Below are 20423 nucleotides of genomic sequence, written 5' to 3' on the forward strand. Positions count from 1 at the left end.
CTCCTCAGTCTGCATGCCCGGGGAACAGCTATAACAAACAATTCACTGCAATGATAAGTCAACTAAATTCAAGCCATACGCATCTATTCACAAGTATATGCAATCATTCTATCAATGAATTAACAACAGATTTGTCACAAATCAATCAACTCCTGTTTTTATTAATCTGGTTGATGAGGCAAATTGAATGTTTCTTTGGGCATGCTTTTTACCAGTACCCAACATAGCTGTAACTGTGATTTGGCACATGGTTCACTGTCCATACACAACGTTTGCCTTGTGGCTTTGTACTCAGTAGCATATGCAAAAAATGACATTTATCTTAACCATAACTGGAACTGTGCAACAAACCTTTTGGAGTACCTTTTAAGTGGATTAACTCAGGAGTTTAACAGACAAGGGGCATAATAAAGTGAAATACAATGTATCGTTTGTGTACAGTAATCTTAAACAAGCCTTTTCTTCCCAATTATTATGAAACATATTTAAGTTTTAGACTTAATGACTTACATGTTTTAGACTTAATGTTTGTAAAAAAACCTTTTCACTGTATTTTCAACACATATCAGGAATTGGAATACAAAAGAACTATCTTTAATATGAAAATAACTATGAATAAAGCAAACATGAATGAAAGTTGCTCAGAAATACATAAACCATATTGAGAACATCAGTAATTTAAATCTGAATCAACAATGCTTTCCTTGGTGCCTAACAATGGTAAATAGACAAATCTAAGATGTAAAATAATCACATTTCACGAAAGCTGCAAAAAAAAAAGAAAAAAAAAGAGGCATCTTTTTCAAATGTCAAGGTTGTTTATAAATATAAAACAAATATTAAAATTAATATATGCAGTTAAGTATTCTAGTACAGTAAATTCAGTGGAGTGTCAGTGTATTCAAAACAGCTCCCCAACATTTGTCTGTTTTCCTCAGTGATATGTCTATCAATCATTCATCGTAATAAGAGAATTATTAAGTCTGATTCCAGCTTTTTTTTGAAAAAAAAAATTTCACGAATTTGATTTTATTCTTTCAGAAGAAGTGATCTTAAGTCATAGGATTTATCATGTATTCTGACATATATTAAGTAAGATATTTTTCACTCTTCCTGAGGATTAATATTAATGGCCAGAGAAAGAAATACAGAACAATTGCACATCCCAACAATAAAATCCCAAAAACTAAATACACATCAAGAATTAATACAGTAACAAAGATTTTCTCTTCAAACAGCACTGCTTTTAGCAAAGACATATCTAGCCAACAGTTTTGTACAACAAGCAGTAGCAGTCCACAGTACCAGCTTACAAACTGGCTGCTATGGCAACAGTTTGGTGCAAAAATATGAAATTACTGATATACATATCAAATGCCAACAACGTTTCTAAAAGCAGTATGAGAACAATCGAAATTTGAAAATGTGGTGTCAAACATTGTTTCAGTGTAAAATATAACAGTGGTTAGTCTTCACATATCAACATAACAGCTGAACTGTACGTGAAATAATTCACACTTCTTAAATGCATCCATAAAGTGACAGGAGTAAGCATCAGATCTACTGACCAAAAACACCTGAATCTTGTGGTAGAAAAAAAGGGAAGAGTGTCGAATGATAAGAAACAGTCCACTTATATAGAAAGTAACATGTACAAATATTTACATTTTCTTCTATACAATGCTGACATAGTTCTGGTTTTTAACCCAAAGTTGGCCATCTTCTACAAATGAAATGTCAGTATACTACAGGTTTATATAGTTATACATTGTCACATAAACCTACAGTTGTCACTCTGATGAGAAAAAATAGTTCAAAGCTCGGTTAATGTCATAGTCTGCAGCCAGAGATACTCTGACTAGTTCCTCACGTGGTACCGAATCCCCGACAATGTCCTGCAGAGCTTCCAAACAAGAGTCCAACCGTGCGGTATCCTCCACTAAGGGGAGCTCCTCTGACGAGGTCGAAGTTGACAAGTCACACTGTTAAAAATATAAGGAACAGAATAAATGTTTTTCGTTGTATTTTCAAGATATTATTATGTCTATTCAATTATATGAATTAGAGAGGGGAGGGATGCAGAGACGGCAAATAGCAGTCAACACGAGGGCACAGCATGGTCTACAGTAACAAATCTTTGGCAAGGGGCACAACTCCGACTATTAAAAGCCATACATACCACACACATGCAAATCCATTGCTATCGATTGATGGATAGACTTGTTAAACGCCATACCCGGGAATGTTTTACTTCTGACAACAGTCAATATTGTGGGTGGATGAAACTGGAGTGCCCAGGGCCACCAACTTTTAGCAAGTTACTGATGAGCTTTCTCCACATAAGACATTCAGAAATGCACACCATATTGGTGGAAGACAAATGGTTTACAAACAACGCTCACTAGTCCCAAAAGAGTGAGTGCAGTCCAATCTACAAATACCCTGTCCAATATACAAATACCCTGTCCAATCCACAAATTTCCTGTCCAATCCACAAATACCCTGCCAAATCCACAAATTCCCTGTCCGATCCACAAATTCCCTGTCCAATCTGCAAATACCCTGTCCAATCCACAAATACCCTGCACAATCTACAAATAATATATCACTTTGTTCAGGAATTATCAGAGACAAGTGAACAGACGAATTTACACAACTATAAAAGAGAAGTAATGTGAACCTGTCAGACAAAAATTAATGATCTTGCATACATACATGTAAACATGTAAAACAAAATACCACGACACTGTTCAAAGCTGGCATTACCTGTTTGTTTTACAAGTAGAACACACTTACACTGTCTCCAAGATCAATATCCTTAATCAGCTCATCCATTTCTAAGCCACTGGAAACTGGAGTGTCTGTGTTGGAATGACCACTGAGGTTTCTACTTCTTGGTTCAATCCTGAAAAATAAAGTTATACTTGTGGTGAATTTCACTACGCCAATGTCTAATTGTACACTTATCCACATGACTTTTAGATTTTTATCCACATGGTGTTCATCATCTGAACACACTTAACCACTAATGACCTACTTTCTAAACCTTTAGAAAACTATCTCCTTTCTATTCATATTTTTTATTTTCAATTCAGAAATCAAAATCAAGGAAAATACTGACCCTAATGAAATTCAAACTGACAGTGGTTGTGACCACACCGCTCTAAGCTGGTTAAAGAGATCAGGGACCTTCCTGATCTTATTAAGGTCAGATCAAGGAGCCTATCTCTTTACTGACTTGTGAAGATGTGAAGAAACAGTTATTTCCTTCCCATTAGATGACCCCTCATTGGCTGGAGAAGTCAAACCTTATTACCCTGCAGTGTAATTTCTCAACCTTTTCGTGTATGAAAGAGCAGCTTTCAGTGCCATTTATTTATTTATTTTAGTGGTGTTTTATCGCCGTACTCAAAATATTTCACTTCAACGACAGTGGCCATCATTATGGTGCAGAGCCATTTATGCATATTTTTAATTTGATTTTGAAAAAAAAAATACATTGGTTGGAATGTCAGGACTTCACAAAAAGTATATTTTTATCAGCCAACACAGTATAATGCCTTCAGAATATGCTTGAATAAACACCTTGCAAACATGCGAAAAGGTTGAGGAATTACAGAACCACTACAAAACAACTGCACGCAAGTGACTGAAAGGGCTGACTTGATGTATGTGGAAACCTGAGTTTGATGGGGCTGACATTGGAGCTTGGATTTTTTTTTTTTTTTTTTTTTTGATTGGTGTTTTACGCCGTACTCAAGAATATTTCACTTATACGACGGCGGCCAGCATTATGGTGGGTGGAAACCGGGCAGAGCCCGGTGGAAACCCACGACCATCCGCAGGTTGCTGGCAGACCTTCCCTCGTACGGCCGGAGAGGAAGCCAGCATGAGCTGGTCTTGAACTCACAGCGACCGCATTGGTGAGAGGCTTCTGGGTCACTACGCTGCGCTAGCGCGCTAACCGACTGAGCCACGGAGGCCCCTGGAGCTTGGAGAGTGGAAATATCTGAAGATCTATTTAACCAAAAGCCAGTATCAGGAGTGGCTACTAGATCTGACTTTGGTGAGATTGGACACAATCCAGAAGTAAAAGTTGTGATCCACAGGATAGTAAACCATATTAAAGTGCCAATCCAGTTCCATGAGAAACCAGGCTGAAATATTTAAATGTTAGAAACCCAACAGAGCCAATAGCCTCAAAAGTAAACAACACTATTTAGCCAAAATAAATGGAGAATCAGCAAAAACAAAACCTTCAGAAATTTCTGTAAAATTTGCCTGATGTGATTTATTTGATTGGTGTTTTACGCCGTACTCAAGAATATTTCACTTATACGACAGCGGCCAGCATTATGGTGTGAGGAAACCAGGCAGAGCCCGGGGGAAACCCACGACCATCCGCAGGTTGCGGACAGACCTTTCCACGTAAGGCCGGAGAGGAAGCCAGCATGAGCTGGACTTGAACTAACAGCGACCACATTGGTGAGAGACTCCAGAGTCATTGCGCTGCGCTAGTGCGCTAACCGACTGAGCCACGGAGGCCCCTGCCTGATGTGACATGATACGATTCCTCGTGCGATGCTGAATCAGGCAGACATGATGTCAACTGGGGCAATTGTGTTGAATAGATGTCAAGAGCATTGCAAAGTACTTGTCTTACATCAGAGAAGGCATTCAAAGGAAAATTTTCATTATTGTGTGAGTCACTGAAACTAACAAGAGCGATTTCAATAGATGGAATGTACTAAATACAACTTCTGAACACAGGTCAGATTATTCTGATCTTTATCATTTAACCCTGCTTTTAATATGCTAAGGTTTTGACACTGGTGTAGGTCTTTAAATATATCTAGTGTCATAAAATCTACCAAACACTGCATGAACCCCTGCATTATCCCGACTAATGACATACCCATGCCAGGCAACCGCATCCTCAACCGCAGTCTGCAGGTGCTCAGGGAGATCTTCAAACAGCTCACTCTCTGTGATATTAGGGTGCTCCATTATAAAGCTCAACGTGTTGTCCTGAACAGCCATATACATACACAACGTGTCAGCAAACAATGCTTCTTCAGAATGTACATCATGATCAATATATGAGACCACAACTGATACTGAGTCAACCGATGTTTGTATAAAAGAGTTTAATGTATACTCTTCATACAGGAATTTCAGAGGACTTTAGCATTGTTTAGGTCATAAAAATTTTCAATACAAGAAACATCACAGAAACAAATCAGTTTTTGATCGGTTCTGAAGTAATAGTACATGTACTCAAGAATATTAAACTCCTGCAACATCATTCAGTTTAACAGGTAGAGGAAATAGGACTGCAAGTGACTTACATTTTCACCTGCACAGAGAGCTAACCCTACATGTATATAAGGCAGGAGAGAAGCAATTCCATGTCTTACCCTTAGGTACTTCACATTTAATTGGTCTGCTAAGCTGAGTAGATACAGAGCTGTGTCTTCATCTATATGGTGCTTCAGGGAATGTTCACATAAACATGTCAAACTGTCCACCTGAAAACAATGCACACAACATCCATGTGACAATCCCAATTGTAGTGTTGGTAACAGCATGTTCATTAAGAAGACAGGCTGCCAAGTTCAAATCGCCTAGATAACACACAGCAAACAAGAGTGGCCCAATGTTTGAGAGCTCAATGTGTATGTGTTTCCATTTTGAGCACACTTCATTCACAATCGACTTTAATGTTAAAGTTTTGGATGCATATTAGAATTATGAATCGTCCGTTAGAGTTTGCCCTGCCTACACACAGTGTGTAAGAGAGCCCAAGTACAACTACTTAGTGCTCACCTCATATCTGTCGGCCACAGTCATCATCTCCACCAGCTGTTCTGTAGACAGTTCATTCACCTCTAGCTGGCCAGAGTAGAGGTACTCCAGAAACAACTTAAACAACTCCGGGTTGGTGTCATGAACTGTTATTTTTCTGTGATCAAAGTAATAACAAAAGCTCATGAAAGAACATTCATAATGTTAAAGGCCTTCAGTGCAACATAGGCCTACTTTATTTCACTTAAGTTTGGAATTTTTCAATTAACACACTTTGCTTGAATCTGATTGATTCATCCACACTATAGTGTCACTCAAAGTGAAGTTTAATTAATTTCTCCACAGGAGAAACTCATCTTCACACTTATCAGTGTTAGCATCAAAAGTATTAAGGCTAGAGGCTAAAATTCTGAATAGCTTTTACCTACTGGAACTGTGATCAAACACCCCAAGAGTGAAGTTGCAATGAGATGAAAAACCCTGCAAGTGTCCTCTTCCAGAAGAACCTAATGTCTGGGCCAGAGAGGGCACTTGGGCACTAACATGTGACTGTATGCACCAACATTTTAACACGAACATTATTAACTTACTTGTCAATGGATTCCCTCATGCCACTTAACAGAGCTCTTCTGAACCAATCACAGCGTGCTGCTATTATAACACAGTGAGCTTTGATCGGATGAATATCTACATCTCTCTCTGACTCGGACCTCTCTACAGGCTCTCCCTGGGTGTGATCTATCACAATGTCTCCTTGATCTGTAAACAGTACATATACCTGTAGTGTGGGCATAAAGGCAGAATAACAGACACTCATTTCTAATACTGTATTTCACATAAACTTAAGCCTTTTTTTTAAGGGACACTTTTTAGGGATTTGGTATGCATCTCCTTAATTTCTCATTTGTTGGATTATAAAAACATTCATTGGTAGACTCCAAGGTGTCATAAAAGATTATGTATTATCCTTCACAGAAACTTATAAATAGATATATTTCAAAACCTATACAACAACAGTTTCCCAAAGGTTTTGGGTGTGTTCAGGTATCTTCCAAACTGGTAGCTAACAAAACTTAGTAACAGGTTGAGAAGAGAATATTAGCACAAAATTATAACTGGCAATTCAAAAACAACACAAACTAGATTTAACCAGATACTCTCTTTCTTTAAACTTCAAAAAATCATTAAGTAATATTTTCTGTGAAGGCCTTGGGTTGGTAAATCCAACCAAGACATAAATTGTCGAAATTATCTGAAAATTAAGGTGGATAAATTTCATTAAAAGATTGTTTTAAAGAGGTGAAAATGCTGTATATGTAATAGGGTAATTATAACCAAACCAATTACAAACTCTTCTCTATGATACGTGTCTGTAGTCTGTATAAGTCTGTAGAACATCTTACCATGAACAGTTATTATTTCAAAGGTCATGTCTGTCCGCTCTGCCTTCCTCAGTAGCTCCAGAGCCCTGCTGGCTGTGGCGCTGTCACGGGCATATGGAGGGGTGCATATTGATTCCACCGAACTTAGCTGACAACACACACATTGACACATTAGTATTTATGTTCACTGGTATTCTGCATGAATATAAACGCCTGATATTAAATGAGTTTAGTTGTTTAAATGTACAACATGACTACTAGTCAATGAAAATAAAACTGTGTAATCCTTTATATTTTACACTTGTTTTTAAATGTTTTTAATTTTAAATGTTTTCTATAGTAACATATTCAGATATGTTATCCATTTTAAACAGCAATAATTTTTAATGCTCATTATGTCACCATTTTGGCAGAAATACTATGTCATTATATAAAAGCCTATTCATTCATTCATTCAACAATTAGGCAGGGTTAACAAAATACTCTGTCAAAAGCTCTTGTCCACACCTGTACATATCTGGTATTAAGTGCAGGTTTCAGTGTGCTATTGGCCGACCCGCCCTCAGCTCCCACAGGTGGGTCCAGCAGCCCCAGGGAGGTCAGCGAGCCGGTGAACTGGTCCCTGTGTACTATGTCATTAGCACGACTGATCATGGATTTGAGGGTACTTCTGTGGGTTAGCACTTTACCCAGGCCCCACGCCTGATGACAAATGCACAGAATACATACTCATGTAAGTGTATCATAATTCAACTTTACACCTGTCTAGAAATGTTGAATTACTAAAGTCAAAAATATCTTTACAAAGTTAATCATGCCATATCTAGTTCCAGAAAATGTTTGTGCTCCAAACTAATGGAAAACAAAAGCAAATCGGTTTATATTAAAACCAATAAGTAATTGAACAAATATGAAGATTTACTAAAAAAAAAAATTAGGTTTTCATTTCTCTCATTCACAGACTTACAAGCCCTCAGAATGCACCATTTTGAGTTGCATTTTATAAAACTTATTCATGCAGGCACAATGTCACCTTTAAAGCTTGGGATAAGAACCTTAATTTTTTTTCCAGATATAACTTAGACTAGATTTCACGACAAGGCCTTATCATGATTTTTCAGTCTGAATATTATGCAACGGATTTAGGATAATATATATATGCTCTATATAATTATATCCCCTCTATCCTGAAGTAAAGCTAGATGGTCAATAATTCCAGGTCTCATATGTCATCAGTGCCCTATCTCACCACTTTTGACGTGCCGAGCTTGAACAGGTATTTCCACTCCCTCCATGTGACCTTCTCATCTAACGCTGCCATGAGCTCCTCTAGCCTGATCAGGAATAGCGGTACCTGTGACCAACACACAATCACTCTGGTGACAAGTGGCACGATTCACTTTCTGGCCATAATATATGTTGAATATGTTAGTACTACACTGAAGTTTCATTAAGTCAAAACAAGGGATAGTTGAAGATTTCACAAAATTTGCTGGAAACATTCTTGGTCTTCACAGCAGAGTACATCACACTGATATTACTGTACCTGGCTCAATGCAGCTGCTTTCAATCACCTACAACAGGTAATCATCAAATGGCATAATGCATACATGTAGTAACATAACTACCTTACCTCATCAATTAGTTGTTCCAAGTTCTTAGAAACTGATCTGATTTTTTCCGACTGGGTCATTGTACTAAAGTTTTCCCTGCAAACAATAAACAATCCCATTCAGTGTATGAGTTTAATCAATACAAGCTATTACATGCATCAGAAATAAGTTGAGAACACATCTGTGAAGAAAAGCTTTGGTCCTCAAAGATTACTTGAAGGGATACAGAATTGATGCTGATTGGCTTACAATGGAGGCAGGATTCCCTGGGTTAAATCTTGGAGCATTGGTCATGCTTGAATAAATGTACCATACCTAAAATTCAGCTTCCGCTAGGCACTGGGCTTGCACATCAGCCAATCAGAATCGATTCTGTATCCCTTTACAGAATCAACACTGATTAAATGACAGTGGAAATGAGGTTTCCTGGGTTAAATCTTGGAGCCTTGGTCATTTTTGAACAAATATATCAAACCTACATGTAAAATTCACCTCAGGCAAGGCATGACCTGGGTTTTCCAATCTCTCTAACCAGCCAATCGGAATCGCTTCTGTATCCCTTTAAGCACCGAGTGTGTGATTCGTAAAAAGTGAAACAGAGCACCAGTAAGCCCAAAAAAGAGCAAATTATCAAATTCAACTATATTACACTCTCTGTTAACAAAAATTCATTCCTGCCTCGAAATGGCTGCTACATAGTTAGAGTGGCATTAGCCCATAGTCAGTAATTCATTCAATTTAATTCATTCAGAAGTGGAGAAGCACTAGTAACAGTCTTTATGGGAATTTCAGCAACAAATTATCTCACACTACAAACTGATATTAACAGTTTTTACAACATGATGCTTTTATTTAATTCAATTTATACTTCACGTCTTTAACTTACTTTTTCAGCATGAGGTGCATAAAACTAGCTGATGTTTTGTCATGGAAATTCTTCAACTTCATAAGTTCTCTCATGTGTAATGCCTGTAATATAAACCAAAAATAAGAGGCTACAATTTTTGCTAAATGTCAGTCAATAATGTAATCCACTGACAAATCCACTGCATCTTCTAAATTTTCTTCTTCTTTTTCCACTGGTTTTGCATTTCCTTTGCATGGTTTTTGGTAAATAAATAAACCTATTGAACTTCAAGCTGTCATCTTTAAATACTGTATCTCTGATTATCATTTCAGCTACATAATTTTTAATTATTAAGAAAAGAAGAGGTTTGAAATAATGTTATCATGATTCATTCTATTCTAGTGGGGAAAAATGCAGTGCTTAAATGGCCACATTACCAGTTTTTGGTTTATGTGTAATTGGAGTTTTGACAGCAAAACAAAATTCACACTCATCAAAGATTCATTCCATCCTTATTCATGCACACTCACATTTTTCAGCGTTTTCCCCAAAACATCTCCGACATTCCCCTTTTTATGCTTGTCTTGTTTGTCAGTAGATTTTTCTGACTTTTCTACTGTACCACTTGAGTTTATCACTTGCTCTAGAGCTGACTTTGTTTCCACTACAAATTTTGATATTGTATCCAGCGTAGTCTCTATCTGAAATAAACAAAACAATATAAAAAATGCAAAAAATATTGGGATGAATCCAGTATTATATTAGATGACATATACACAAAATAAAACACAAAGGAAGATCCCAAAGAACTGGTAAAATATTTCACTGAATGTTCTGAAAACAATTTTGTGTCCATTTGCAGAAATATAGCAGCCTTAGTCATCAAAATACAGCAACTGTTCTTCCTGTACTACATTTTGACACATTTACATTTTGAGTCTTCAGAATTATGAAAATGAAGAATACAAGATAATATTTACCTCAGGCACTAAATAAGTAGCTATTTCATTCCTTTGACTGGGGCAGAGTGAGGAACAATGTTGTTTGCACACTTCCAAGAATTTATGCAACTGGTTCATGAAAACAGGTAGCCTGGAACAAGGTAAATCGACCATATGGGAAATGTACACATCATAACTGTTGAGAATCACAATTAGGACATTTAACAATGTCATGCTATGTTATTGGGTAAAATGTGCAATTAAACAGGTTTAAACTCTTACAATGAACAACCCTTTTCAACCTAAAGCATGTATCTCGGCTGTCTATGTATCTACCTATGTACAGGTATCTAGGCTGAACCTTTTTGTTCAGCCTAGATACATGTACATACAGGGTGAACAGATGAACAATTAGGTCCTCAGTAAACTGGTGTACGTTCTGCTTTCAGGTGATTATATTAGACAATAAGCAGAAAGGAAGTTAACCTTGTAACTTTTAAGACATTCCTTGACTAGAGCATAAAAGAGAACATGTAAATGATGCAATACCTTGATTTGGCATATTTGATTATTTCATGTCTTTCTTCTCTTGACAACTCTCCCTTTCTTCTTGAAAACAGATCACAAAGTATAAGTAGTTTGGCACTGGCTGAAAAGAGCAAGATATCGGTAATTCAAATCTGGTTATGTCCTTTTTATTACCATGTGTAAGATCTGATTTACTTACCATATCTAGGAATATCAGTTGCAAAACAACTGTTATTGTCGTCATAGTCAGAGTTTGAAAATCCATACATCAAAAAAAGGGTGAAAACTATTAAAAGTCAGTAATAATTCAACAACAAGTAATCAGAGAATTCAAAATCAAACTTTAACATTTCTGCAATGCTCAGTGACTTGAACAGTACATGCACACAACAGGTCAGGGCAAGAAAGCAAATTCACAAAGAACTTACCAACAGCTCCCTCCCTAAGAGCTTGCTTAGCCACGTAACAGAGGCGAGCTGGGTTAGAGAGTAGGCCTTCTTCCTGTGACTGGGAGCCATCTCCTTTACCACTGAACAGATCTATAATACGGTCTGCACATGCATGCATGTCTGTCACCAGGCTTGTTATCTCTGTAATTAACACCCTAGAATTAGCTTTGCAAATAAAGTACAGTGTACGAGTTAAATTTTTCAGGTGATTAACACACTTTACAATGAATCTACAAATGATGATCTACACAAAGAAACAAAAATTTATTAATTTATTTGATTATTGTTGAAAGCCATATAATCAAGAATTTTTCAGTAGCATAATAGCACACTGTTATATGGGTGGAAAAAAACAGTGTGCCTGGGGTAAGCAGACCTTTGATAAATTAATGATACACAAATTTGACCACAGGCTTATATCCCAATGAGTATCCAACATTTCATTTTCTCCAGACTGAATGATGGTGCATTGTACAATTCAGGTCTAGAGATTATTGCATCAAATCTAACCAGTTATGAAATGTTCAAGTTACTACAGGTTTCAACGTCTTTTGTGGCACCTTCACCATCTGCTGAGAAAAACTGTAACATGTCAGAAAACTTGCACAAATTTTAAATTTCCGTAACTTTTCTTATAAATGACATCGCTTTATGGCACATTGTCTTTTGCGAGCAAAGGTATGAGAAATATGACATACGAAGCTTTGTGAAAGTGGCTCCTGAATTGAAGTTGTTGCTAAATCTACATGGAAGACCATTGCATGGATTACAAGCTGTCTTCTTTGGTCGTGACCATGACCTGGCACATACATGTATAGGATATATACATTTTAATACACATGTGCTTACATACTAAACAAACAACTTTCACTCCTTGTTATCTTTCTGAAAATTTGACATTTATGTAAAACATATCTCCATATCATAGATCAAGCTGGGATACATAATGTAACCTATGTACCAGGCTAATTTAGTCAACATAAAGTTGACAGGCTCTGTCGAAACACACCCGTTTTTCTGGTACAAGTGGTGATTAACACAATTATTGTTAGCCAATGAGCACAATGAGCAGAAAACCTTCGCAAAAGATTATAGACTTTCACTGGTAGAGGTGGAGGTGTGTCTTTATTAATATTCATGATGAAGTAAGAAGTTGACCACGGAACACTAAATTAAATAAATTCATAGGGAAGGGAAACTGATGTTATTGTTTGTGAGAAACTGTCAAACAGCTCTGTGCATTCATCAGCGATAATCTTCCAGGTTTATTCTTCACAGAATAGCTATATTATGTATTATTTTCTGCTGAAGACAGAAACAGGGAAGCCCATCTGCTTCATGACATTGCAGAGTGTGGTAGTGACAGTCCAGCAGTCTTATACTTTCACGCAGAGCCCATCCTCAGAATTCCAAACTCATGCTAAACAATTATATCCTCTTCTAACATACATGTAATCCAGTGGTTCAAACATTTCAAATGAGTCAAACTGCCTTCTGACATGAAACAGCAACAGCATTCTTTTTCGGCTAGGTGTTAGTAGGTTCATTTTCATTGGTCAATGTGGATTAGTGGCCTCTAGGTGCCTCATACCAGAAATTTGCTGGGTGTTTAAGCAGAGGTTGGTAGACTGTAAGGCTACGGCCTCTGCCTAAGGAGAGCGACCTCAAATATACTTACGTTGCTTTAAAGCTGTATTCTTCAGAAATGTTTCACATATACTACTGAACTTTTCAAAGCCATGTAAATTGCTGACTTCTTTGATACAGTGCTTTGCTGTGTCCTCAGACAGGCCTCTGGGAAGGCACTCGGAGTACAAGTAATAGAGAACCGTGTAGAGGACATCTTCTCGTAAACCTGACAGTGGGGGTGGGCACCGCGACCAATCAACACCAACAGCACTCAATCTCAGCAGGGTCTCATGAACCTTAAACTAAACACCCATACACTCATTAGTTATGTAAATGCGCCAGCATCTTGTCTTGATGAAAAAAACCCTTAGCATAATAAAAAGCATTGATACTCAAAAAAAAAAAATAAAGAGAAGTTGAAAATGGTGTGTAAAATTCAGTACTTCAAAAAAAAATTTTGCTTTTGCATAATGCTAATTACAAAATGAGCCACACAGTTAACAAGTAAGTTCTGCTTTTCTTCAGGAACAAGACCAATGAATTTCAAATGGGTTTATGTCATTTTTAGATGCCTATTCATAAACACTGGACTGACACCCATGTGAAGAAGTTTATTATATGCGTGTAATTAATTAACCCTAAAACGGAAAGGATGCATGTGGTGGACGTAGGCAGTGCAACAACAACATAATACTACTGTCAGCACATACTGCCTGACGATAAGGCAGGGCTTTGTTGTAGCTATCTGCCAAAATATATATGTGTCCCATGTATCTAACGTTTACTTGCACTTACAAATACGTCCACCATGAAGTGTACACTCAGGACAGCATAATGTTCATTAATTGTTCTTTATATAAACCTGCTTAAATTCACAATCTTGCTCATAACGTAGGCCTATAACCGATCTGTACATACAGCTGTAGACCTGTACATTGTAATGTTTCATGATAACTGATTAATTTTCTGGCAGAAACCCTATACGTTTAACGTTGCTCCATATATACTAGCCGCACAAATTTTTGTTTTATGTCATTTATGAAGGTACATGTATGCACTTAGTAATTTTAACAAACGTTACTTCAATGAAATATGGTCAACTCCTATTCAACCAACTCACATGACCTCGAACAGCCGTATAGGAATTAACCAACTTCAATAAAATCGTACACAGCTCTGAATGCTCAGGTCATACCCGATTAACATACACCATTATATCCTGCTCAAAAACATTTCCATCAGGGCGTAAAGGGCTTACTATTACCATGCATTTGTTTTATGTGATGAAAACGGGGATTAAGCTGAACCTTGCTTCACATATTCATGTTTTTGACTCTCCTCTACTGCAAACATTTACTAATAATGGACAAACCTTTCTGTTCTGGCACCTACATATATATATATATATATATATATATATATATTATTTTTATTACATTGGGAATACAGATGAATAACTTTGCAAACACTAGACCTATTATCTGATTGTCTCCATAAAACAATCATATTTTGTAGATGTTGTATTATTGTTTTTTTTTTTATTATTTCTCAATCAGTGTGAGAAAGGATTAGCCAGTTTACTGAGATATTTTATATTTACAGTACAAGTTTGCCCACTGTTAGTTTTATGGATATGGGGTAGGGCTACATGTAACTGATGATCAGATGAACAAATATAAAATGATAAGGCGCAGTGGAAGCGAGATTTCCAAAATTGTGGATATATATTTATAAACCTTCATCTTTCACAGATACTTTTTCATCACATACATATAAGTTGTAAATATAAAGCTTTATCAACCCCACACACCACTACTGAAGAACACAATATACCTGTACGCACAAATTTCAAACACTCACCATTTCGATCAAATTTTTAAGGTCTGTTTTTTTAGCTCAACTACACATGATCAATAAATTTGTTTTATTCAAACTGCCTTTAACAGTTCCTGACTTACTGGTTTCACCAAATGTTTTGCCAACTGGTCACCAAAAACAAACAGAACAGCCTAAATTGGATATACACTGAACTTCTCACTTGCATTTATTGTGGAATATTATGCCTCGCATCCAGCCAATACAAACCTCTTTTCCTGAATCTGCTTTAATGACAAGATCAGAGAAATATCCTTCTTCCAAAGCTCCAAGGAATGAGAATGGTACATCTTCTTTAGGGTCACACGAAGATATCTGCAAAATAAAAATTATAACAAAATAATAAATAATAAAAAATATACCAGGCAGAGGACATGATGTATGGAATCCACATCTTATGCTATATGAAAGTGACTTGCCTATGAAGTTATATCTTAGGCAACTTGTTGGAGTAATTAACCATCATCCTTAAGTCATTCATATACACATAAAAGCACAAACTGAATACCAGGTGCAACTGAACTCCTCACCTTTTGACACTGTAGCATACAACATCGTTCATAGGTAAGCAACATCAGATCATCTGAAACATTGACCTGTTCAAACAGTAACCATAAGTATCAGTAGCATGTAAAACAAGGTAGGCATTGTAAAACATTTACACAAAAGAAACTAGACTTTGTACTGGAACTTCATACCATTATGTGCTATTTCTAAAATTCAGATATGGGATATTCTACTGGACAAGGCATCACATATTTACAGACTGCAGAAATAAATTAAAACTGGATCAGGATATTTTATTTATTTATTATATTTAATATGACAGTGATTAGAACCCACGGCAAACTATACTTCACCAGGTAATAGATGGTCACCCTGAAGTAAAGCTGTGGTAAATCCTGTGTTTGGCGAGGTTTAATTCGTAATCTCACCAGCTTCAACTTTTAGCAAGCTACCTTATACCACTAAGCCAATGATGGCACCCTGAAGTCATCAGCCAAATCAGAACTTGATAAATATATAGAGAAATTAGCAGTGTTTCTGGCTGTGGCTATATTAATTTCCTATTTTAGAAAGGAGATGTACATACCCTAAACTCAATTACATGGCCAGCAAAGGTTCCAAAGAATTTCAGAATGGCTGGTTCACCAGCTGTGGCAGGTGTTACCTAACAGACACAAAAATAGTTTAGAGAATATAGTGATCTATCTTACAATGAAGATATGCACATATTTATCTAAATCCTTACTGATACATACAAACCAAAAAACAGTCAGCACTACATGTACTGTATTTCATGCTTAACATCTGGGAAAACTCTTAAACAATTAAAAGTAAAATTTGCAAACAAGATGAAATTCAGAAAATTGTGGAAAAAAAGTATTATCTGCAGTTTTATGTCCTTGCATAGGTATTGCACACTGGCACTTTAAGCTACCTCATATGTCTCACAAGTGAAGAAAGGCATAGGTTCTGCATCATCAGACACTTTCCAGGAAACATCTCCACTCTCGTCCAGATGAAACTCAGTCCTACAAATGATCAAACAAGTTAGTGATTGTAACTTCAGGTGAAACTTAGTCCTACAACAATCATGCGTCAGTGATCCTAGCTCCAGGTGAAACTCGGCCCTACACCAATCACACATCAGTGATCCTACAACCATCAAACAGTCAGTGATCCTAATTCCAGGATAAACACAGTCCTACAACAATGCGTGTCAGTCATCTTAAAGCCTGGTGGAACTCAGTCCTACAACAATCAGTCAGTGATACTAATTCCAAGTGAAAATCAGTCCTACAACAATGCATGTCAGTGATCCTAATGCCTGGTGGAACTCAGTCCTACAACAATCAAACATGTCAGTGATCTTAACTCCTGTTGAAACCCAGTCCTACAACAATTACACGTGTCAGTGATCCTAACTCCAGGTGAAACTCAGTCCTACAACAATTCAACTACAAATTATGGAAACCAGGAGGTCCACTGCTGGTGGTCATTCCATTGTTTCTGTGACCTGGTTCAATGATGATGGAAATGGTGGCTGCATTGAAATCACTGGTACAATATAGCAGGCAGCGAAATTTGGCCTGCCGGCGAAACCCAGAAATCAGTTACGTCATTTCCGCCTCGCCTAACCGATCATTCGGTTACGCCACGTATGTTTATCAACCCGATCGGTTACGCTAATTGTTTACGTCGTTTATGTTTCAGGCATCATTCTGGATCATTAATAAAAGTATTCAGCTCAATGTTATGTTTGTTTTTCTTTTCTATATCTAGCAGCTCATACCGTAAGGTTGGTGAACAAAAGAAAGAGAAATTTTACACTCACACGGTGTTTCAACGTTGTGTGTTGCCTGGTTGGTACTTGACTCCTGTGGCACATTTTTACGTGAAATTCCGTTATACAGGCTTATATGTTTGCAATATGCCCAGTCCAACATTAAGTACTTCCAGTAAGTGTCATTACGGTATTGGGGAGCGAGTTTGGTATCCCTGATTACTGATAATTAACGCAGTTTCCAACGCACGTGGTGTGAGTCTTACCACAGTAATATATATATATATATATATATATATATATATATATATATATATATATACTCGCTACAGGGCCAGGAGAGACCTTGACGTCACAGGACTATGCGTCACAGGCCTGTGCTCTAAATCAGAACGCAGCCGGTGAGGTCCCGTAAGGGTTCCATCAATCTGTACGGTAGACTCGACTAATTTGGGCTGGAGTAGCAGTTAAACTACATGTACATGAAAAGGTAACCTTGTTTTATTTACTTGCGTGATCGTGAAAAGATAAGTCAAAATAAATAATTTGAGTATTATCTCAAAGCCTGTAAAGCATATATGAATGATTACATTTCCATGTGACCAGCACAGGCAGCTGGCTGTGGCTGAAATCGATGTTTCTATTTTTAGACGCGTTGCCATACTGGCCGCGTTGTGATTATGAAAGCCGTTCAGTCCAGTTTATCTGTAGTTACCTAATGCACACTGACTCTAAGGACGTTCTCGTTGGACAGTTGGCCTAACCGATTTTCCGGTTAGCCAAATTGAACCGCACGTAACCGTTGCGCGACCGACGGTTTCGTTCGCGCCAAATTTCGCTGTCTGTATAGCCTGAAGGTTTTTTTGCGAGAAACGATACTTTATTGAATTACAATATTACAAACCTATATCAGCACTTGGCTTTACTCTAGTCTGCAGATTGCTCTGATGGTAGGTTTGGCAAAATTTTTATTCGACCAAGGATAGCCCCAAACCAACGTCAGAGCATACACCATTTAAAACCCTAACGCAGTTACATGCCCTTGTCTAGTATGTAGAGGCTGCCAGTACAGCCATTCGTTTTGAGCACAACCAAGGAATCTCAGACCCATGCGGCCCAGGAAATAAGAGATTGATATTGTGCTTACGATAAATCGACAGAAGAAAAAATAAGGAACATAAGTGTCATCAAACTTAACGCCATGGAGATGTATTTGAAAGATAATTTTTGTCTCAAACAACATAATGTCAGAGCAATCTCGGACTAGCTTTACTCCTGAAGCAAATTAACGGTGGCCAGGGTGATATTCTGGGTGCATGCAGTTGTTTTTGAGAATTAAATAGTTTTCTCCCAGTTACATGAGCCAAGTGACTCTGCAAGTCAGAAGTATAAAAACACAGGTCCTCTATACTGCTGTTAATATAGCCCAAAGCCAAGCTGGGCATTATGGCAGACAATTCCACTCAAAAAAAAAAAGAAAAAATGGCTTGAACCCTACCTTATTTTTGCTATCCACCGATTTCCTAAAATGTAATTTGTCAAAGCCAGCATTGGTAAGCCATCTTTCAACATTACTCCTGCTGTTCAAACTTTCGAATCAAACAACTCATATCAACGTCTGCCATGTTTGGAATTTTTTTTTCAACTTCGGGCAAGATGATGGGCTGTGAAATTTTATCCTACCCAACATTCTCTTTAAGAATTGCTTGCCCTGTAAACATAGTGTTGGGTGGGACAAAATATTCGTGGCTTATCACCCTGGCCAAACATGAAAAAATAAAAATCGAAACAGCGCTGATGTTGATTGGAGTTGGTCGATTGGAAAGTTCAAATGGCTGGGTTACTGTTGAAAGATCGATGGTTTATCAATGTTGGCTTTGAAATATTACATTTCAGGTGTTTCAGGGAATCGGTGGATAGCAAAAAAAAAGGTAGGGTTTGAGGCGGCTTTTTTAGTGAAACTGTCGGTGTGAAAGTCTATATGACTGAAGCTGGGCGATACGGTAGAAACATACAGCTTCGCTTTAGGCTACTATTGATACTTTCACAGTGACACTGACAGGACTAGAAAATCCACACGACTTTACATTGTTCTTTCAGTGTTTAAGGTTCCACTTTAACATACGAAACGCTTAAAATGACCAAGCCGCCTGTTACATATTTCGTAGAAACTGGCCATCTTTCAATGCTGTAAGTTAACGGAGTCTATACAGACATTATGTGTGAGTCTTGGTGAACACGGGTGACAATGACACTCCACTACTGCTTGTCACACGAACAGACCAGCTGATGTCAGAACCTACCCTTCAATACCAGTGGGTTCCACCGTCCCCGCAAGCGAGACACACTCTACAATCTGAAAATAGAAAAGCATACTTGTTAATCTGCCAGAAGACAAAATATGCTCTTCAACCGAAGTTGAAAATACCATCAACTTTAGACTTACTTTCCACTTCCCATAGTAGGCCGACTCGTCAGTCGCCATGATGGTGTTTACAAATACTGCGCATGCGTAATCGATGTCATCTAATTTTAACAGGCAGTCATCAACAGAGAGCACGTGGTGTCTATTTTAACGCGTGCAGTCCACTTGACAGTTTGTTCGGTGTCCATGTGCTTCACCCACGCCTTACAGACATAATAAGTGTGACCAAAGCATGTTACATATCTGTTGTTTAATGAAAATTCATTGCGACCGAACAGAGCGAAACATTTAATATTAAAGAAGAGAAAGGTAGAAAGAACGCAATTACCAACACAGCTCTAAAAAGAGACAAACAAAAATTCGATCGAGTGAATGAGTTCTTGGGGTAAAATCCTGACATCGCAAAGATGTAAATTCCAGTACCGTTTGTCGGAAAGCTTTTTGTACATATTCTGATGTCTTTGAACTGAAATCGTTCACTGTAATACTGATGACGTATACATATGTTTTACGTACTTAATTTCTATTCTATTCATATGCATGTGATGTAGGCCTATATGGTACCCATTAAAGTAACACACCTGTTGGAAAACTTCAATCCTTTTATTGCTAACTACGTTCAAGCCATGGTTTAGGTGCTAT

General features: G+C 37.5%; 1 protein-coding gene across 1 annotated transcript; it reads right to left on the reverse strand.

Annotated features, from left to right (window-relative positions):
• Positions 1-35: 35 nt before the first annotated feature.
• LOC135469704 (uncharacterized) lies at positions 36-19842 on the reverse strand. The gene is made up of 22 exons (XM_064748269.1): positions 19803-19842; positions 19660-19712; positions 16511-16604; positions 16163-16240; positions 15600-15665; positions 15280-15384; positions 13244-13496; positions 11545-11706; positions 11138-11237; positions 10628-10739; positions 10178-10348; positions 9687-9769; positions 8821-8896; positions 8437-8541; positions 7695-7889; positions 7209-7335; positions 6396-6564; positions 5827-5962; positions 5418-5528; positions 4916-5028; positions 2797-2905; positions 36-1982 (listed from the first exon to the last, which is right to left on the reverse strand). The coding sequence occupies exons 1-22, from the start codon at positions 19839-19841 to the stop codon at positions 1791-1793; spliced, it is 2649 nt and encodes an 882-aa protein (XP_064604339.1). The 5' UTR covers position 19842; the 3' UTR covers positions 36-1790.
• Between the last annotated feature and the right edge of the window lie 581 nt (positions 19843-20423).

Source organism: Liolophura sinensis, chromosome 1 (genome assembly GCF_032854445.1).
Source record: "Liolophura sinensis isolate JHLJ2023 chromosome 1, CUHK_Ljap_v2, whole genome shotgun sequence".
Taxonomy (NCBI): Eukaryota; Metazoa; Mollusca; class Polyplacophora; order Chitonida; family Chitonidae; genus Liolophura; species Liolophura sinensis.